Genomic DNA, 22020 nt, shown 5'->3' on the forward strand with positions numbered 1-22020 from the left:
TTATTTAAAAGTAAATATTTATTACTTCTTTGGCCATTCATCTATCAGTGAACATTTAGGTTGCTTCCATATCTTAACTACTGTAAATAATGTTGCAATAAACATAAGGGTACATATATCTTTTCAAAATAGTGTTTTTTATGGCTTTATTTAAAAGTAAATATTTGTTACTTCTTTGGCCATTCATCTATCAGTGAACATTTAGGTTGCTTCCATATCTTAACTATTGTAAATAATGTTGCAATAAACATAAGGGTACATATATCTTTTCAAATAGTGTTTTTGTTTCCTTCAGGTAAATGTCCAGTGGTGGAATTATTGAGTCATATGGTGTTTCTATTTTCAAATTTTGAGGAATCTCCATAACTGTTTTCCACAGTGGCTACACCAAATTCCCACCAACAGTGCATGAAAGTTACTTTTTCTCCACATCTTTGCCAACACTTGCTATTTTTTATCTTTTTGATATTAGCCATTCTGACTGGTGTGAGGTGACATTTCATTGTGGTTTTGATTTGCATTTCCCTGGTGATTAGTGACATTTAGAACTTTTTAATGTGTGTATTGACCATTGGTATTTCTTTTTTGGAAAAAATGTCTATTTAGGTCCTCCGCCTATTTTTTTTTTTTGATTATTTGTTTTTTATGGTATGAGTTCTTTATGTGTTTTGGATACTAACCCTTTATTGGATATATAATTTGCAAATACTTTCTCCAAATCAGTAGGTTGCCTTCTCATTTTGTTGATGGTTTCCTTTGCTGTGCAGAAGCTTTTAGTTTGATGTAGTCCCAATTGTTTATTTTTGCTTTTGTTTCCCTTGCCTGGGGAAACAGATCCAAAGAAAGATTGCTAAGGGTTATGTCCAAGGGTTTATGGCCTGTGTTTTCTTTTAGGAGTGTTACAGTTTGAGGTCTCACATTGAGGTCTTTTTAAAAAATTTTTTTTTTCAACGTTTATTTATTTTTGGGACAGAGAGAGACAGAGCATGAACGGGGGAGGGGCAGAGAGAGAGGGAGACACAGAATCGGAAACAGGCTCCAGGCTCTGAGCCATCAGCCCAGAGCCTGATGCGGGGCTCGAACTCACGGACTGCGAGATCGTGACCTGGCTGAAGTCGGACGCTTAACCGACTGCGCCACCCAGGCGCCCCTTGAGGTCTTTAATCAATCAATTTTAAGTTTATTTTTGTGTTAAACATGGTCCAGTTTCATTCTTTTTGTGTGTAGCTATCCTCCCCAACACCATTTATTTTTTTTAATGTAATTAATTAATTAATTAATTAACATTCAAGTTAGCATATACTGCAATAATGATTTCAGGAGTAGATTCCAGTGATTCATCCCGTATGTGTAACACCCAGTACTCATCCAAACAAGTGTCTTCCTTAATGCCCCTTACCCATTTAGTCCACCCCCCCCCCCACAATACCTCCAGCAACCCTCAGTTTGCTCTCTGTATTTAAAAGTCTCTTATGTTTTGTCCCCTTCCTTGTTTTTATATTATTTTTGCTTCCCTTCCCTTATGTTCATCTGTTTTGGATCTTAAATTCCACATATGAGTCAATTTATATGATATTTGTCTTTGACTGACTAATTTCACTTAGCATAATACCCTCTAGTTCCAGCCACAATGAGAAATACTCCATTGTGTATATATACACCACATTTTCTTTATCTTTCCATACTTTGGCTATTGTTGATAGCACTGCTATAAACATTGAGGTGCATGTGCCCCTTTGAAACAGCACACCTGTACCCTTGGATAAATACCTAGTAACCTCATCACCATTTATTGAAGAGACTCTTCCCCATTGTATTATTGCCTCCTTTGTAATAGATTAATTGTCTTATTGTGGGCAAGGTTGGCTCTCTTCTCCTCAGGCCAGAAGTTGCTTTGGAGGGACACTGGTGTAGGCCAGAGCTGCCCAGAAAGTATGTAGTGGGGCAGTTGTCACTCTGAGGGGACTCTGGTCCCAACTGAGGCTGTGCTTTGGGACCTGCTTTGGAAGGGTGCCTGCCAAAGCTGGTCTGTAGGAGAAATCCAGGGTGGATCAAAAGGTGCTAGTAAGGTAGATGGATAATGTCAGAACTGGCTTGCTTAGAAGGACCAGGAAAATGGCTCCTATCAGTGCTTCTGTTCTGGGAGAAATCACCTACAGATCTCTGACCCTCCTGAGGCACATGCCCTAAAATCAAACAATAAATCTCCTTTTGCATAACCCAGCTGCTTTTCAAACTGCTGCCTCTGTGCTGAGTCTTGGACCAAGTGATACATCATTCTAGCTCTTTAATGGCAGACACTTTGTTTCCTATAGCCCTGTGATTCTCCTGCAGTTAGGCCCTGTGTGACTTTCAAAGCAGATGTCTTCCTGGTATAGGTCTCCAGGACTAAAGGTGCCTGATGTAGGGCTTGATCCCCTCATCCCTCAGGGATGAGGAGTAATACTGTAATACTCCTGTAATTGCCTGTAATACTCCCCCTGCTTATGAGATGGTGTGCCAGGGGTTTGGTTCCATTGCATCTTGGCCTCCTCTTTATGTTTCTAGCTATGGAACATCAGTTTTGCCAGTCTTTTTCAGAATGAGCTGTACAATGTTCACCTGTAGCCTTGATGTATCTGTGGGAGGAGATGAGGTCAGAATCTTTCTCTGCCATCATGTTTCCAAGATCCTCCTGAAAACTCGCCCTTCTCTCTCTTTTTTTAATGCATTTAACATATTTCTACCTCATTGCAGTCATTCCTTTTTTCCCCCCAATGGAAAGATCATTTAATGTTTTGACCCCAATCCATGGATAGATATAAGCAAGTTACAATATTCCCTAAGGCTTAAGATAACAATGTTACCCTTGAATTACATAATTTTTATAGCTAGTTTTTGACTATGGGTAATTTATGGATTCTGAATATTATAACCAGAGCCTAGCCTAAAAATCATATGGTATTGCAAAAAAAGATGCATATTGGGTTGATCTGCAAGCATTAGAAAGTTAAGGGGTGTTTTCTTTCATTAGCATTGTTGCGAGTAGTTTCTTCTTCCACTGGTATTGCTAAAAATTGCTGTTTAAAATTTTCTATGCACCACTAATTTAAGACAACTATGCTAGATTAAGTTGTTTCATACTAGTTCATTTAGGGTTTCCATTTGCACTCCTCAAAGGTTTTATGTATTTCTCAAATGCTTCATGACTCATTAATTTATCCAGTTCTGAAGGATTATTGAGTGTTACCTTGATCACTACATAACCATCTTTGAAATAAGATTTGTTGACAAATCCTGGATTTTCTGCAAGACTTCATCAATTTCAGTTACTTCTCCTGTTAGAGGAGAATAGAGTTCACTAGCAGTTTTCACACTTTCCAAAGCACCAAACTTCTCTTGTTTGTTCAATTTTGTCCCAACTCAGACACACTACAGTAAACAACATCTCCTAAAGCTTCCTGTACAAAATTGCTGATTCCCACTGTTCCAATACCATTTTCTGTTGTTATCCATTCACATTTCTGTGAATTTACTCTTGGAGAGCAGAGCGGGTGCCTGCACTCAGCCCCTGGCCCATGGCAGGCAGGGTATGGCAGGTACAGAGAGGGTTTCCAGGCTGCAGGCCGCATGCTCTGCACCGCTCCTAGTGCCCTGTGCCTGCAGTCATTCCTTTTGATACTCAAATTGTCCCATCTCCTTTAGGCTGGCTCCTTTGCCCTCTTGACAGGAGTCCAATAGCTTTTGATATCTTCTTTGCATTTTGGTCCCCCAGGATGTTTCAGGCTGTGTGGCTCCACAGACTTGAGTATTTCTCCAAGGTAGTCTGAAGGGCCATGTTTTTATACTGAGAAACTTGAACATTTCCCTGAAAGTTGTAGGAAGCTATTTTATTTTATTAAAAAACTTCTAATGTTAATTTATTTTTGAGAGAAAGAGAGAGAGAGAGAGAGAGAGCAAGCGAGCATGAGCTGGGGAGGGGCAGAGAGAGAGAGAGGGAGAAACAGAATCTAAAACAGGCTTCAGGCTCTGAGCTGTCAGCACAGAGCCCAAAGCGGGGCTCAAACTTGGGAAGGGAGAGATCATAACCTGAACCAAAGTCAGGCACTCAACCAACTGAGCCACCCAGGTACCTCTGTAGGAAGCTATTTTAAAACTTGGTAATTTGATGACCAGCTTTGCATTTCAGAATGATATCTTTGGTAGCTCTATGGGGGAGGGAGTAGACTGAGGCCCTGTCAGAACACTGAAATTGAGTAGAAATCTACAAAAGTGGAGTTTAGATAATGGGAGTGAAGGATTAGATATTTTGAGTCAGACTCTAAAAGAGGTGATGACTCGTTGATGGGAGATATTGGAGAGGAAGAAGAGGGGGAGACATTGTTCATGCTTTTTACCTTCTTGACTGGGTGGTTGGTGTTGCTCTTTTGGGAAAGGAAAAAGAGTAGGATGGGTCAGTGTGGTGAATACAGTTTGGGAGATACTGTGTTAGAATCATCTAAGCATTTTCAGATGAGGAAGTCCAGGGGTGCCTGGATGGCTCAGTTGGTAAAGCATGTGACTCAATCTTGGGGTTATGGGTTCGGGCACCATTTTGGATATATAGATTACATTAAAAAATCATTCACTTAAAAAAAAATTTCCAGATAGAGAAATCCAACAGATGTGGGGGTTAATAGACATTAAGTGCTTTAGGTCAGTGTTAGATAAGCAGATTCATGAATAGAATAGTCATAGTCAGACCATGGGTTAGGATAATTTCTCTTAAGTAGGCTTCACGCCCAGTGTTGGAGCCCAATGTGGGGTTTGAATACACCTGAGATCAAGACCTGAGCTGAGGTCAAGAGCCAGAGGCTTAACCAAGGGAGCCACACAGGCGCCCCAGGATGATTTATCTTAGTGTATGAAGGTACAAGAGGAGAAGGCCAAGGGTAGACAGAATCTGGACCTGGAATGGAGTTCCTGAAATCTGGAGTCTAGTCCAGACTCTATTATGAATTGTTGAGCAAGTTCAACAGATCAGTCTCTTTCCTTGATTTCAGCTTTTCCATCTGAAAAATAAGAATACATTACTGTCTAGCACATGCAGAAATATATGATGCTGGTTTGGAAAACAAAAGGGCATTTATATGTGACACTTAAGCATGATTATCATTACATATTCCTTTGTTATACTCCTGTCCTTGAGACTCTTGGGGCGATTCCTTTGGAAAAGTGGGCTTTGGGTTCAGGTTTCTGAAATTTTTCTCTCCAACCTGATCATGCAGCCTGGTTTTTGTTCCTGTTTCTGCCACAGGCCATCAGCTCTGTCAAGCCCATTTGCATGGAGAAGCTGTGAACCAGGGGAATGGTCAGTCCTCTGGGTACATACTTTATGAGGTTATGATCTCCACTGGTGGCCTCCTTACCACAAAGAATCATGTTCAAGACCGAGGTCAGGTAGGGGCCAGTGGATGGGTACCCCAGTGACATTTCTCTGCTGGTAAAATCGAGCGGTGTGGCTAAAGTGAATTTCTAAATGATAGTCAAATATTTTTGACCTTCAAAAAATCATCACTATTTCTTAACCTCTGTCACTTCAGTGAAATGTTTGATATGTAAGCTACCGCTGTCATAGGTCTAAGATATGTAAGCATTCCCAGGGTGGGAGTACTCATTGAACCCTTATAGGAATTGATGGGATTCTTTAAGGAGACTTGGGAGGAGCTTCAGAAGTCCCAGTTCTTATTGTACAGCAATCCCTACATTTAAATAACACATTAAAATTGGCTCTTCTCATTTAATTCACAAAACACTCATCTAAGATATTTCTTACAAATGACACGTCAGAGAAGTTTAATGATTGTTGACTAGAAAACAGCAGAGCTTAGTGGAAAGGCTTCAACATTGCACTCCAAGTTAAGAGCTGGCGGAGTTTCCTCAGGTCTTGGTGAAATTCTCCTTCTCTTACCACCTCTGTGCCATTTGTGTCATCTTTTTCCAAAGGTGCTGGTCCTCCTGAAGGTGACACCCTTCCCTCCTTCACCTGAGCTGCAGACCCAGATTCCCTGTTTGCTGAACATTTTTCTTCACTTAGATATTATGTGTCATTGACTTTTCAAACTCCTCACATCCAGCACCAGATTCATTACCCTCCTCATCCTGTGCTCCTTACATCAGTCCACAGACTTGTAGCCTCCCAAACTGAAAATGCTGCTTCCTTCATTCTCTCTTTATACCTTGCTCTCACTTGGCTCCTGCATGGTGCAGTATTACTCAGTGGGTCTTTCTTTCTTTCTTTCTTTCTTTCTTTCTTTCTTTCTTTCTTTCTTCTTTTTCTTTCCTTCTTTCTTCCTTCCTTCTTTCCTTCCTTCCAAGTTTATTTATTTATTTTGGGTGGGGGAAGGACAGAGAGTGAGGGAGACAGGATCCCAAGCAGGCTCTGCAGAGCCCTACTTGGGGCTTGAACTCAAGCACTGCAAGATCATGACCTGAGCCAAAAATCAGGAGTTGGATGCTTAACCGCCTGAGCCACCCAGGCAGCCCTCAGTGGGTCTTCTTTCAAACTCCATGCTGATATTGCCTTAGAAGCGCCCTTGTATCTTTCCTATACTACCGTTAGAGCCTCATAACTCTGTTTCAGATAGCTCACTTTTCCCCTCTTCCTTGCTAAATCCCTCCCTCACAGTGCCACCCATTTCCTTCCCAAGGTAAAATCCTCAGCATTCCACCTGTCCCGCCTACAGTCTTCCATTGATTTTCCCAGTCACTTGCCCATATGTTTGTAAATAGCCTCTACTCTGCTGGGGGTCAGGACTTGTTACTGCCTCCTCTGTGCATCTGTGGCATTCTGTTCTCAGCTTCATGTTAGCTATTGTGAAGTGTTCTAATCATTTCTTTGTGTCACTCTCCAAGTTTCTCAGTGGCTGGGGTTCTGTTTTAAGCTTGGTGACTCCTTGCCCAAGTTATTCAATAAATACTTACAGAGTATATACACCTTGTAATTAGACTCTAAATAGCTTAAAGAGTGAATTCTGTGTTCTATATAGTATTAACATTTGTGTTTTTAATATTTGTGGATTCTAATTTTTATAGTTTCCTAGTCCAATTTCATTTGAAAATTATAACCTAACTCAAATAATCTCAGAGGAAAATTATGTATCCTTCTGTGGTCCTGCATGGCTAGAGCAGATTCTTGAGGGTGACTTCATCTGAATCTGAAGCAGTATAACAGGTAATAGAAAAGAAATGGAGTATGGAAACCAATTTGACAATAAATTTCATATATTAAAAAAAAAAAAAGAAATGGATGTACATCCAGATCATTCTTAAAATGAGAAATAGTGGTGGCAGAAGCCTTTCCAGATTAGGATCTCGGGAAACCTGGAAGATTGGATTTATTATGAGAATGAACCATGCAGGCCAGACAGGTGGATGCCTGCTGTACTTGTAGCCCCTGCCTCCCCTTAGGCCACCATTTCTTTTACTTTTTTTTAAGAGAGAGAAAGGGTGCTAGCCATAGAGAGGGAGAGAGACACAGAAAGAGAGAATCCCAAGCAGACTGTGTGGATCCATCCAGGTGACCCTGACCACCATTTCTTTCACAATATCCATTAATTCTACACCTTCCTTTTCTCCTCATTCCTTGAAGGTCTTTTGAGTTTCATTATTTCCCTCCTTACCCTGTAGTATAGCCAGGGCCCATATTTGGCACCAGGACATTTTTCTTTGGACTTTTCCTTATATATCTCGTGGCTCTATTGCTTTGAATATGTTTTAGGTTTGTGAACTTGTAGTCACCTTGTAATATTATGGGAGACAAAGTTAATCATTCCCCTAGAACTTGCCTTCTTTGCTTTTCCAAGGATCATTTTGTCCCTTTTCTTATGAGGACCTAATAGTGCTCTTCTCTTTATTTGGCAGGTGTTTTTGAATGAGAATTATCTAGGGGTCCTGGACCATTTCACTAACCAGCTGACTATTCCCACCAAAATGGTATATAATCCAATGTTAATATAATCCATGGACTAATAGTTCAATGCCTGCCCAGGCCGCAGGCTCATTGTAAGCATGACCTGGCCCAGTGATAGCCTGTTTTCTCTTCCACTTTGGAATGTTCCTTGCATAAGAACTCACCAAGGATGAGGGAGAGTTGTATGTGTTTCTAAATTATAGGTATACATGCTTTGGGTGAACAGAACTTCACCACATTGGATATTTGCTGCTCAAAAAAACTCTAGGTTTGTTGCCAGCCTCAAGAGTCTCTTGTAAAACATCCAAGTGACTATTTTCTGAAAGGTTTGCTATGGGGTTGGGGGTGAGAGTGGGGGAATATGAAGAGCAGGAGCCCAAAGGTTTGCCTCTAGAGCTGGAGGTCTGCATGTTTCTGAGGTCTGCTGTCTGTCTGTCACCCTGCATATGACCTCATCTGAGTTTCAGAGGATTCTTAAGAGATCTACAGAAGAGTGCTTGAGTGGTACCCATTCTAACTGGTCTGTCTTGGACAGGACTACAAGGATATCCCAACACTGAGGATCCTGGTGGAGAATCAAGGCCACCTTGCCTATGGGCAGGACATCAATAAGGAGAGAAAAGGTGGGCCCCCTTCCTTCCAAGGGTGGAGAAGGTTGAGACCTTAAGGCACTGAATTCCTGTCATTCTGAGGACAGTCATGGCCAAGTGCTTGGTTTGGAAGACAGCAGGATTTCTCAGCCAATGAGACAGTCATGTGTAGAAACAATGATGAAGTCTTGCTTTGCTAGGAGAGGATGATGGTGCTTTCCCTTAAGTGTGTTCTCTCATTACCAAGCCAGAGGAAGTCTTTCCTCTTCCAGAAGGGTTTTAAGGAAAGCTGTAAAAAATATGATTAGAATCACTCACTGGGACCTTTGATTTTTTTCCTTCCCTAGAGCTCAGTGTCTGCATGCTGGCCTCCCCCTGGGCTCCTGGACGCAGAGTCACACACACCTTCCTTCCCCTGCTCCAAGTGCTTTAAAGTACTTGGGAGTTAAAGGCAGCCTGAACTGCTGTGCTGGCCAGACCTGGCAGGAAGTGCAGTGACTTTGCACTGTTAATAGGGAGATACAGGTACACTTTAAGAGGTATACGTGTGTAACTTAAGGAAGAATTTATGTAGGATTTTGCAGAAATCTTCCATATGATGAGGCCATGAAAGCATTCTCCTTCAGGCAGAGCCCTAGTCACAGCCTATTCACATCTCTGTGTTCACATCCCTGCTAGTCTTCTTTGTGTTCCCTTTATTCCCCTCCTACAGGATTAATTGGGGATATATATCTGAATAATTCTCCATTAAGAAGATTTAAAATCTACAGCCTGGATATGAAAACTAAATTTCTAAAAAGGTGGGTGCCAGACCATTGACTCAAGGTGATTAATCAAAGTTGTTTCCCATTTAGAGATGGAAAGAAGCTCTCTGAGCTTCTAGACTAACCTTCTTGGTTTTCAGATAAGAGAAGGCAAGATCCAGAGTGTTGAAGGAAATGACCCCAAGTTTCACAGTTGTCTGGGGCAGAGTGGTGACCATCCCCTCATTCACCTAACTCCTGGTCGGGTGGGTTTTTTCCTCCATCATGCCCCCTGAGAGGCATATGATTGTGCTATAAAGGGGATTCCAGGCTCAGGTAGAAAGGAGCCTTACCTCAAAAGTCACAACTGACATAAAGAAGGGCATGACCTTTCCACTGGTGTTTGACTCTCTCTTAGGGACCTTCCTAACATTTGGAAACCAGTCTCATTCAAACCTCAGGGCCCTGCCTTCTTCCTTGGTATCCTGAGAATGGGTAATTACCCCAAAGACACCTTCATAAAAATGGAGGTTAGTGATATTTCTCCCCTGCCTATGTTCTCCTACCCCCATCCCAAAGGAACATTTGAGAAAAAAGCTCCTTGGTGCGTGGACCCTGCTCTGTGAAAGGAAATGTAAGCTTTCTGGGACCTCAGCTACTCCATAGCCAGCTGGAGGCTGCCCCGTCCTGGTGTTGATGAGGGTGAGAGGTGGATACTTAACACATGTGACGGAGACATAAGTAGTGTGTTCTAGTGGGAACAGTTGTAGAATCCACTGCATGAAGAATTTGGTGAGCATGATCCACCTGTCCCCAGACATAATCCAAGATGTTGAGTCCCTCAGCCCCTTCAGAACACACATCCAGTCTGTGGTGGGGATATTGAGATTCTAATGCACATTTACTGCCATCCTAAAATTCTACAACTCGAACTATGCTTTGGGCCCAACATGTTTTGATGAATATCTGATGGTAAATGGAAATACCCTTTCTGCCTTTGGGCAGATATAGGGAGATGAGTTAGAAATAAATGCCTTCCTTCTTGAGGCTAGGTGTTGAGCCAACCTAGTCCAAGAGAAATATCATAGAACTGTCCGGGTAATCTTCTATATAAGGCCATGTGTGGTAATCCATTCTTTCTGAGTGTGTCTGTGACTAGGATCAGGTGTGTTTATGGTGTGTGTGTGTGTGTGTGTGTGTGCTTTCACCCTTGTGTCTTTACATTTAGAACTCAGATCTTGAATCCTCCATTCCAATCTTTTTCAGGGTTGGACGAAAGGTGTAATATTCATCAATGGACGAAATCTGGGGCGCTACTGGAATATAGGTCCCCAGGAGGCCCTTTACCTTCCAGGACCCTGGCTTCATCCTGGATCAAATGAGGTAAGCTCCCCCACTATACTCCCTCATCCCAGTCCATGTCATTTGCCTTTGCCTGAAAAGAGTCATAACTTGACTCTTATAGCCACCAAACCTCCTTCCTCTTGACAGATCATTGTGTTTGAAGAATTTAGACCTGGCCAGGAGATCCGGTTCACAAACATATCTCATCTAGGTATGGTATTCTGGAGGGTAAATTTGCAGCATCTGAGATCATCCTTCTGGATCTTTCTAGCTGAGCTAGAGATAAAGAAGGCAGAATTTACTATCTTCCAGGAACCTGAACTCTTCCTCATTGCCTTTGCATGATAGACAGCTTTTCTCTTATACCTGGCATAGTCTGCTCATCACTTCCTGTTTCCAAATTCCTGACTAGCTGACTCCTCTAACAGTCTTAACCCAACTCCCTGGGCCTCCCTTTCTTCTACACATTTCCACAGTGGTTTCTGGATGCCTGCCTCATAGTAAACCAAAGTCCCAATGTTTTCTATTTCTTGCCTTTTCTGAAATATGTTTTCTATTACTCTCTCTTATGCTACCATGTTTGGTCATTCCAAGGCACTTTTCATAGTACTGCTTCTCAGGTTGCCACAGGGAGGGAACACACAGCCCAGTCACCACGACTAAGAAGGCTGCAGACCCTCTGTGCTTGCCCATAGTGGATGATTGGTGCCTGTGTGCCCAGCCTCCCTGATCCTTTTGTTGACAGCAGGGTCCTGATGTTCTTTTGGAGAATCATCCATGCTCCCTTCATTAGAGTCTTTGTGGGACTGATAATCAACCTGCCCTTCTTCCCCACCTGCAACTGTCCTTCCCTGCCAAGGGTGGGCATATGATATACAGGAGACCAATCAGATTTTCTTTTCCAGGATATTGAATCTTGAGTGGTGTGACATAAAGTAGGAAATTGTGATGAGTCCCATCCCCGGGGATGTGAGTAACCTACCCATCCTGACACCTTGGTTGCTGGAACTAACCTGTCTTCTCAACTTATCCCAATTTCTGCTTTGGGCCCACCATCCACTTCCTAACTTGCCAGTACATTTCTTTTTTGGCATAGGTTAGGTAACCTTTTTCTGATGCTTATAACAAAATAAACCTACTCAGTGCACACTCTGTCATATTGCTTCAATAAAGGTTGTTCAACCACCAAATAAAATGCTAAAAAAATGAGAATATGGTCAGAATACTTGACCTCACAACTGTAAATCTGAAGCAAAAGTGATCTTTCAAGGAGATTAAATAAATTTAAATGTTAATACAGGAAATGATAGGCAGTTCATATACACTCTGCATTTGCAATGTTTATATAAAAAAGGTACTTTCCTTTTACCCTATGGTGCTTGTTCCATATCACACCACTGGCTTTTTCATACTCAGGGGAAAGGCCTCCTTCTTTGACACATATGACAACCAACTACCTGGTCCACTCCTTCCTTATCACCTTATTATTCTTTACCCACCTCCTGGCTACCACCTTCGGTACCTGATTTGCAGTTCTTGATTCTGGGATCACCCAGTCCTCTGTGTGCTATAACCCTTCTGAGGCACAGCAAAGGCACAGGGAACCATTTAGGTGTCAGTGGTAAATCAACTTTGTGGCACAGCCTGGGCAGGCAGAAGGTAGTTCTGTTGAGCTTCACTTTCTAAAGCCATGCAAATTCCAGCATGGTATAAACCAGCCCTGGGGTTAGTTGACAGGCTTTTTGGGAGCTTGGGAGAGTGGGTCACCACAGAGGTGAGCTGGCACTGCATCAAGGCTGCTGAGAAGACTTCCAACCCAAGACCAAAAGGAATCATAACCGGACTTCAGACCAGTTGTACAAGGAGCTGCATTCCTCCAAGAGTAAAGATCCTGAGTCCCTTCTGCATGTGCAAATGCCAGGAGAGCAGCAGCACCCAGGTGGACCAGGACTTCCACAGCCCAAAGAGGTTGAAGAGCATGAATTCCCTGCTTGGCCCTTCCTTCGCTGTTCCGCCACACTGCCCCGTCTCTCAGTCCAAGCTGCCAAGGAGGAAACAGCAAGCTGGAATCAGGGATCCTTTCCTCTATCTCTTGCTTCCCCTCCCACCATCACCCAGAGCTGGAAAGCATCAGTGGTCCCATATCGAAGCCTCTGACTTCCATAGAGCATAAGCCTTAGTGTGGGCATCAACTGGAGGACTTGTTAAAACACAGATTGCTGGGCTCCATCCCCAGAATTTTTGGTTCAGTAAGTCTGGGGTGGGGCCTAAGGATATGCATTTCTGCCAAGTTCCCAGGTGATATCAATATTACTGGTCTGAGGACCACATTTTGAGCTCTTTTATCATAGAGCAGGATGGATCTCAACCTGTCTCAACACTATTATTCTGTTGGGCCAGATAATTCTGTGTGGTGGGGGCTGCCTGTGCATTGTAGGATGCTAAACAGTATCCCTGGTCTTTATGCACTAGATGCCTGTAACACAACCCCCCAATTATGACAACCAAAACATGTCCAGATACTGCCCAGTCTCCTCTGGGAGCAAAATCCCTCCAGGTGAGAAACACTGCCATAGATCAAACCTGGTTCTCCTAGTCAGAAGTTATGTTTTCCCTACATTACAGGAAAGCACTAGGAATTGGGGCCTTGGGGATCAACCCTTTATAAATAAAAGGCAAAGGTGACAGAATTTGGGAAATCCTCTCTTAAGACAGTAGTCCTATCAATGACTCTGTTTTTCTTCTGTATAATCCTAGTTCTGAATGACAGAAACAGCTTATTCTTTCTTTTTTGCACTGTTTTTGAAAGAAATTCCAATATTCTCACAGATAAATGGATTCCTAGAGTAAATTTCAGTTAAAGTCCTATATAGACTAGGGTGAAAAGAAAATCATGTTAAACTTTTACAGATATTACTCTATAAACATATAAACACAATATGGTGTGATGCTGTAAAAGGTACAGCTCATTACAGTTTCCTGGCCTTCATGATTCCTTAGTGTTCCAGGTAATGTAGAGAACACTCAGGCCAAATACTCTCACCTAATCCATGATATCCTAGTTGAAGTAGCTTTAAGGCAATTTAATGTCTTGTTTTTCCCCTGATAATCATATGTTAGTGCCTCGGGTGAAATACTAGGTTAACTATAGCCTAAATATAATTTCTCCACTCAAGTGAGTTGCAGTGTGAATATTTGTCCTTCTTTAACTGTTTTGTCTTTAGGGTCAATCTGTGTTAAGTATAGAGATACTCAAGCAAAATTTAATCAGATTGAATATTTTCACCTAGATTCTGCCAAAAAGGTCAACAGGGGCCCTGTTTTACAGGGGCAGGCTGAAGAGGTTGGGGCTTACAGAGAAGTCTGTTCTCTCCTGTATTATACAGAGGCATTTGCACAACAGCAGTATTTCTGTCCATAAGTTTTCTACCCTTCTAACCATAGGAACACAAATCTGGGAAGGAAGTGGAGAACGTGAAACCATTCTGTAATCTACTAAAAGCTTAGCTGGTTTTCTCCCTTTAATTTTTTTTTTTTTAATGCAACCTAAATTTGTACAGAATATGCAAGATTTGCTCACTTTTGACAAATGCATGGAAGGAAAGTTAAACAGCATGGGGGTCTGGAAGGTCTTTATGTTTGTTATCCTCTGTAACTTGATATTCCTCAGGGGATACTTGCTCTCCATTGCCATGTCAGTGTAACACTATCGACGTCCAGCCGATAACTGATTCACCATCCCTGGCTTACTAACATTTAGATGAGCAAATGTCTCACTAGTTTTGAATGACCAGAAAAAAATCCTAATTGGCAGTCCTCCATTTCTGAAGAGACTACAAAACCAACCCAACAGAGAACCTTATATTCTGGAGAAAGGAGTGGTAGAGTCCTTTGTTACCTAACCATCAGAGCATCATCCTCTGAAATCACTTTAGTAGCTCTTGCCCTGGACTAGGTGACACACCTTCCATGACTGTGCAGTACAGACCAGAAGAGAGGCTCCTCTGGGAGATGGGACAGACAACAGTACTGCCAGGAGCTGGGGTGCACTCTCTGCTTGATTCCATCACTTGCAGTAAGAATCCTTCCAGCAAAAGCAGGGCATTTTCTCTTGTTATTTTGCTTAGTGAAACCCATGAAAAGGAAAAGTGAACCCACATCATCTGGAAAGAAGAGATTATGTCAGATAACAGATCCAATAGCCAAACAGTTAAGAATGGGGCCTGCTTGTATAAGGTAGTAGTTCTTCATTCTTGGTGTGTATCAGGTCACCTGGAGAGCTAATAAAAAATATAATGATCCAGGCTTACTGAAGTAGCATGGGGCCTACATGTCCTAGTCTTACCAAGTTCCCCAGGTGATGCTGATAAACACCAAAACTAGAGGGCACTAAATTTGGCTGCACATTGGAATCATCTGGGGGAAATTTGTAAAAATAATATATTTATGTTCCATCTCCATAGGGTTTGATTTGATAGGTATGGAGTACAGTGTAGATATCAAGATTTTTAAAACTAGTTATTAATTAATTTAAAAACAATATAAATATACTCACTGTCTTATGAAAACAAATTTTAAAAGTATACTTTAAAAAATTCAGTGAGAAGTATTTCATTGTTTTACATTTTGTCAAGTGTCTTTAGGCAAAATAGATGATAGCTGAATTCTCATAACTGTTTCTACATTCCTTCTGTTGTGATATGTTGTTTTGGCTGAAGCATATGAAGAAACTCCGGCCTAGCATAGATGTGTAACTGGAAAAAGGAGTATTTTAATAGCCTGAACAGATAATTATTATGGATATTATTCTATGGTATTACACCAAAATTTTACAAGAAGTACTTTCTTAAAGATTAGTAGAAATGTGGAATCTAAAATCATATAAACTTCTTTAACTCAGTTATGTTAAGATCCATTGGTCTAGGAGGGTTGCGGCAAGATGGCGGCTTAGGAGGACGCTGGGCTTACCGCACGTCCTGCTGATCACTTAGATTCCATCTACACCTGCCTAAATAACCCAGAAAACCGCCAGAGGATTAGCAGAACAGAGTCGCCGGAGCCAAACGCAGACAAGAGGCCCACGGAAGAGGGTAGGAAGGGCGGCGAGGCGGTGCGCGCTCCACGGACTGGCGGGAGGGAGCCGGGGCGGAGGGGCGGCTCGCCGGCCAAGAGGAGCCCCCGAGTCGGGCTTGCAAAAGCGGAGGGGCCTGACGGACTGTGTGCCCACAACAAGCGCGTCTTAGCGTCTGGGAGGTCATAAGTTAACAGCTCTGCTCAGAAAGTGGGAAGGCTGGAGGACAAAGTGAGGGAGAGCTGCTGAGCCCCCTGACAACAGAGCTCAGTTTGGTGGGGAACAAGGGCGCTCGCCAGCGCCATCTCCCCCGCCCATCCCCCAGCCGAAATCCCAAAGGGAACCGGTTCCTGCCAGGGAACTTGCTCGCTCCGCGCAAACACCCAACTCTGCGCTTCTGCGGAGCCAAACCTCTGGCAGCGGATCTGACTCCCTCCCGCTGCCATAGGGCCCCTCCTGAAGTGGATCACCTAAGGAGAAGCGATCTAAGCCTGCCCCTCCTGCCCCCGAGCACCTTGCCTACCCACCCCAGCTAATACGCCAGATCCCCAGCATCACAAGCCTGGCAGGGTGCAAGTAGCCCAGACGAGCCACACCACCCCACAGTAAACCCCGCCCCTTGGAGAGGGGAAGAGAAGGCACACACCAGTCTGACTGTGGCCCCAGGGGTGGGCTGGGGGCAGACATCAGGTCTGACTGTGGCCCCGCCCACCAACTCCAGTTATACACCACAGCACAGGGGAAGTGCCCTGCAGGTCCTCACCACGTCAGGGACTATCCAAAATGACCAAGCAGAAGAATTCCCCTCAGAAGAATCTCCAGGAAATAACAACAGCTAATGAGCTGATCAAAAAGGACTTAAATAACATAACAGAAAGTGAATTTAGAATAATAGTCATAAAATTAATCGCTGGGCTTGAAAACAGTATACAGGACAGCAGAGAATCTCTTGCTACAGAGATCAAGGGACTCAGGAACAGTCACGAGGAGCTGAAAAACGCTTTAAATGAAATGCATAACAAAATGGAAACCACCACAGCTCGGCTTGAAGAGGCAGAGGAGAGAATAGGTGAACTAGAAGATAAAGTTATGGAAAAAGAGGAAGCTGAGAAAAAGAGAGATAAAAAAATCCAGGAGTATGAGGGGAAAATTAGAGAACTAAGTGATACACTAAAAAGAAATAATATACGCATAATTGGTATCCCAGAGGAGGAAGAGAGAGGGAAAGGTGCTGAAGGGGTACTTGAAGAAATCATAGCTGAGAACTTCCCTGAACTGGGGAAGGAAAAAGGCATTGAAATCCAAGAGGCACAGAGAACTCCCTTCAGACGTAACTTGAATCGACCTTCTGCACGACATATCATAGTGAAATTAGCAAAATACAAGGATAAAGAGAAAATTCTGAAAGCAGCAAGGGGTAAACGTGCCCTCACATATAAAGGGAGACCTATAAGACTCGTGACTGATCTCTCTTTTGAAACTTGGCAGGCCAGAAAGAATTGGCAAGAGATTTTCAGGGTGCTAGACAGAAAAAATATGCAGCCGAGAATCCTTTATCCAGCAAGTCTGTCATTTAGAATAGAAGGAGAGATAAAGGTCTTCCCAAACAAACAAAAACTGAAGGAATTTGTCACCACTAAACCAGCCCTACAAGAGATCCTAAGGGGGACCCTGTGAGACAAAGTCCCAGAGACATCACTACAAGCATAAAACATACAGACATCACAATGACTCTAAACCCGTATCTTTCTATAATAACACTGAATGTAAATGGATTAAATGCGCCAACCAAAAGACATAGGGTATCAGAATGGATAAAAAAACAAGACCCATCTATTTGCTGTCTACAAGAGACTCATTTTAGACCTGAGGACACCTTTAGATTGAGAGTGAGGGGATGGAGAACTATTTATCATGCGACTGGAAGCCAAAAGAAAGCTGGAGTAGCCATACTTATATCAGACAAACTAGACTTTAAATTAAAGGCTGTAACAAGAGATGAAGAAGGACATTATATAATAGTTACAGGGTCTATCCATCAGGAAGAGCTAACAATTATAAATATCTATGCGCCGAATACCGGAGCCCCCAAATATATAAAACAATTACTCATAAACACAAGCAACCTTATTGATAAGAATGTGGTAATTGCAGGGGACTTTAATACACCACTTACAGAAATGGATAGATCATCTAGACACATGGTCAATAAAGAAACAAGGGCCCTGAATGAGACATTGGATGAGATGGACTTGACAGATATATTTAGAACTCTGCATCCCAAAGCAACAGAATATACTTTCTTCTCGAGTGCACGTGGAACATTCTCCAAGATAGATCATATACTGGGTCACAAAACAGCCCTTCATAAGTTTACAAGAATTGAAATTATACCATGCTTACTTTCAGACCACAATGCTATGAAGCTTGAAATCAACCACAGAAAAAAGTCTGGAAAACCTCCAAAAGCATGGAGGTTAAAGAACACCCTACTAACGAATGAGTGGGTCAACCAGACAATTAGAGAAGAAATTAAAAAATATATGGAAACAAACGAAAATGAAAATACAACAATCCAAACGCTCTGGGACGCAGCGAAGGCAGTCCTGAGAGGAAAATACATTGCAATCCAGGCCTATCTCAAGAAACAAGAAAAATCCCAAATACAAAATCTAACAGCACACCTAAAGGAACTAGAAGCAGAACAGCAAAGGCAGCCTAAGCCCAGCAGCAGAAGAGAAATAATAAAGATCAGAGCAGAAATAAACAATATAGAAACTAAAAAAACTGTAGAGCAGATCAACGAAACCAAGAGTTGGTTTTTTGAAAAAATAAACAAAATTGACAAACCTCTAGCCAGGCTTCTCAAAAAGAAAAGGGAGATGACCCAAATAGATAAAATCATGAATGAAAATGGAATGATTACAACCAATCCCTCAGAGATACAAACAATTATCAGGGAATACTATGAAAAATTATATGCCAACAAATTGGACAACCTGGAAGAAATGGACAAATTCCTGAGCACCCACACTCTTCCAAAACTCAATCAGGAGGAAATAGAAAGCTTGAACAGACCCATAACCAGCGAAGAAATTGAATCGGTTATCAAAAATCTCCCAACAAATAAGAGTCCAGGACCAGATGGCTTCCCAGGGGAGTTCTACCAGACGTTTAAAGCAGAGATAATACCTATCCTTCTCAAGCTATTCCAAGAAATAGAAAGGGAAGGAAAACTTCCAGACTCATTCTATGAAGCCAGTATTACTTTGATTCCTAAACCAGACAGAGACCCAGTAAAAAAAGAGAACTACAGGCCAATATCCCTGATGAATATGGATGCAAAAATTCTCAATAAGGTACTAGCAAATCGAATTCAACGGCATATAAAAAGAATTATTCACCATGATCAAGTGGGATTCATTCCTGGGATGCAGGGCTGGTTCAACATTCGCAAATCAATCAACGTGATACATCACATTAACAAAAAAAGAGAGAAGAACCATATGATCCTGTCAATCGATGCAGAAAAGGCCTTTGACAAAATCCAGCACCATTTCTTAATAAAAACCCTTGAGAAAGTCGGGATAGAAGGAACATCCTTAAAGATCATAAAAGCCATTTATGAAAAGCCCACAGCTAACATCATCCTCAACGGGGAAAAACTGAGAGCTTTTTCCCTGAGATCAGGAACACGACAAGGATGCCCACTCTCACCGCTGCTGTTTAACATAGTGCTGGAAGTTCTAGCATCAGCAATCAGACAACAAAAGGAAATCAAAGGCATCCAAATTGGCAAAGATGAAGTCAAGCTTTCGCTTTTTGCAGATGACATGATACTCTACATGGAAAATCCGATAGACTCCACCAAAAGTCTGCTAGAACTGATACAGGAATTCAGCAAAGTTGCAGGATACAAAATCAATGTACAGAAATCAGTTGCATTCTTATACACTAACAATGAAGCAACAGAAAGACAACTAAAGAAACTGATCCCATTCACAATTGCACCAAAAATCATAAAATACCTAGGAATAAATCTAACCAAAGATGTAAAGGATCTGTATGCTGAAAACTATAGAAAGCTTCTGAAGGAAATTGAAGAAGATTTAAAGAAATGGAAAGACATTCCCTGCTCATGGATTGGAAAAATAAATATTGTCAAAATGTCAATACTACCCAAAGCTATCTACACATTCAATGCAATCCCAATCAAAATTGCACCAGCATTCTTCTCGAAACTAGAAAAAGCAATCCTAAAATTCATATGGAACCACAAAAGGCCCCGAATAGCCAAAGGAATTCTGAAGAAGAAGACCAAAGCAGGAGGCATCACAATCCCAGACTTTAGCCTCTACTACAAAGCTGTCATCATCAAGACAGCATGGTATTGGCACCAAAACAGACACATAGACCAATGGAATCGAATAGAAACCCCAGAACTAGACCCACAAACGTATGGCCAACTCATCTTTGACAAAGCAGGAAAGAACATCCAATGGAAAAAAGACAGCCTCTGTAACAAATGGTGCTGGGAGAACTGGACAGCAACATGCAGAAGGTTGAAACTAGACCACTTTCTCACACCATTCACAAAAATAAACTCAAAATGGATAAAGGACCTAAATGTGAGACAGGAAACCATCAAAACCTTAGAGGAGAAAGCAGGAAAAGACCTCTCTGACCTCAGCCGTAGCAATCTCTTACTCGACACATCCCCAAAGACAAGGGAATTAAAAGCAAAAGTGAATTACTGGGACCTTATGAAGATAAAAAGCTTCTGCACAGCAAAGGAAACAACCAACAAAACTAAAAGGCAACCAACGGAATGGGAAAAGATATTCGCAAATGACATATCGGACAAAGGGCTAGTATCCAAAATCTATAAAGAACTCACCAAACTCCACACCCGAAAAACAAATAACCCAGTGAAGAAATGGGCAGAAAACATGGATAGACACTTCTCTAAAGAAGACATCCGGATGGCCAACAGGCACATGAAAAGATGTTCAGCGTCGCTCCTTATCAGGGAAATATAAATCAAAACCACACTCAGATGTCACCTCACTCTAGTCAGAGTGCCCAAAATGAACAAATCAGGAGACTATAGATGCTGGAGAGGATGTGGAGAAACGGGAACCCTCTTGCACTGTTGGTGGGAATGCAAATTGGTGCAGCCGCTCTGGAAAGCAGTGTGGAGGTTCCTCAGAAAATTAAAAATAGACCTACCCTATGACCCAGCAATAGCACTGCTAGGAATTTATCCAAGGGATACAGGAGCACTGATGCATAGGGCCACTTGTACCCCAATATTCATAGCAGCACTCTCAACAATAGCCAAATTATGGAAGGAGCCTAAATGTCCATCAACTGATGAATGGATAAAGAAATTGTGGTTTATATACACAATGGAATATTACGTGGCAATGAGAAAAAATGAAATATGGCCTTTTGTAGCAACGTGGATGGAACTGGAGAGTGTGATGCTAAGTGAAATAAGCCATACAGAGAAAGACAGATACCATATGGTTTCACTCTTATGTGGATCCGGAGAAACTTAACAGGAACCCATGGGGGAGCGGAAGGAAAAAAAAAAAAAGAGGTTAGAATGGGAGAGAGCCAAAGCATAAGAGACTGTTAAAAACCGAGAACTGAGGGTTGATGGGGGGTGGGAAGGAGGAGAGGGTGGGTGATGGGTATTGAGGAGGGCACCTTTTGGGATGAGCACTGGGTGTTGTATGGAAACCAATTTGTCAATAAATTTCATAAAAAAAAAAAAAGAGACTGTTAAAAACTGAGAACAAACTGAGGGTTGATGGGGGGTGGGAGGGAGGAGAGGGTGGGTGATGGGTATTGAGGAGGGCACCTTTTGGGATGAGCACTGGGTGTTGTATGGAAACCAATTTGTCAATAAATTTCATAAAAAAAAAGAAAAAGAAAAAAGAGTTGAAATACAAAATACAGAATTTTAATTGTGAACATGATCGTCTTCATACAAATCTCAAGAGAATTCATTGACAACCTGTTAGAAATTAGAAAGTTACTAGATTCAAGGTTGAAATATAAGAATTAATCAAGAGACTACACGCCAGCAAGCACCAATTATAGCATGTCATAGGAAAAATATATTGTTCATAACAATAGATACTATAAACTTTCTGAGAGTAAGCCTAACAAAAGGTACAAGACCATTATGGAGAAAAATGTAAACTTTAATTAAAATACATAAAAGAAGACTTTAATATATGGAAAGATATACCCTGTTTATGGATAGAAAGACTTAATATTATTGAAATTTAATTAAGGTATACTTTAATGTAATTCCAACCAAAATCCCAATAA

The 22020-nt window shown here is 41.8% G+C and overlaps 1 protein-coding gene across 1 annotated transcript in view; it reads left to right on the plus strand.

Annotated features, from left to right (window-relative positions):
* The window catches only part of LOC122484217 (beta-galactosidase-1-like protein 2), a 54043-nt gene extending 41263 nt beyond the window's left edge, over window positions 1-12780 (plus strand). The window contains exons 12-19 of the mRNA XM_043582220.1: window positions 5276-5418; window positions 7882-7953; window positions 8466-8553; window positions 9233-9320; window positions 9682-9793; window positions 10530-10646; window positions 10755-10818; window positions 12311-12780. Of these exons, the coding sequence (XP_043438155.1) occupies window positions 5276-5418; window positions 7882-7953; window positions 8466-8553; window positions 9233-9320; window positions 9682-9793; window positions 10530-10646; window positions 10755-10818; window positions 12311-12780 (1154 nt within the window). The remainder of the gene's footprint in view (window positions 1-5275; window positions 5419-7881; window positions 7954-8465; window positions 8554-9232; window positions 9321-9681; window positions 9794-10529; window positions 10647-10754; window positions 10819-12310) is intronic.
* The last annotated feature ends 9240 nt before the right edge of the window (window positions 12781-22020 follow it).

This window comes from Prionailurus bengalensis, chromosome D1 (genome assembly GCF_016509475.1).
Source record: "Prionailurus bengalensis isolate Pbe53 chromosome D1, Fcat_Pben_1.1_paternal_pri, whole genome shotgun sequence".
In the NCBI taxonomy this organism is placed as follows: Eukaryota; Metazoa; Chordata; class Mammalia; order Carnivora; family Felidae; genus Prionailurus; species Prionailurus bengalensis.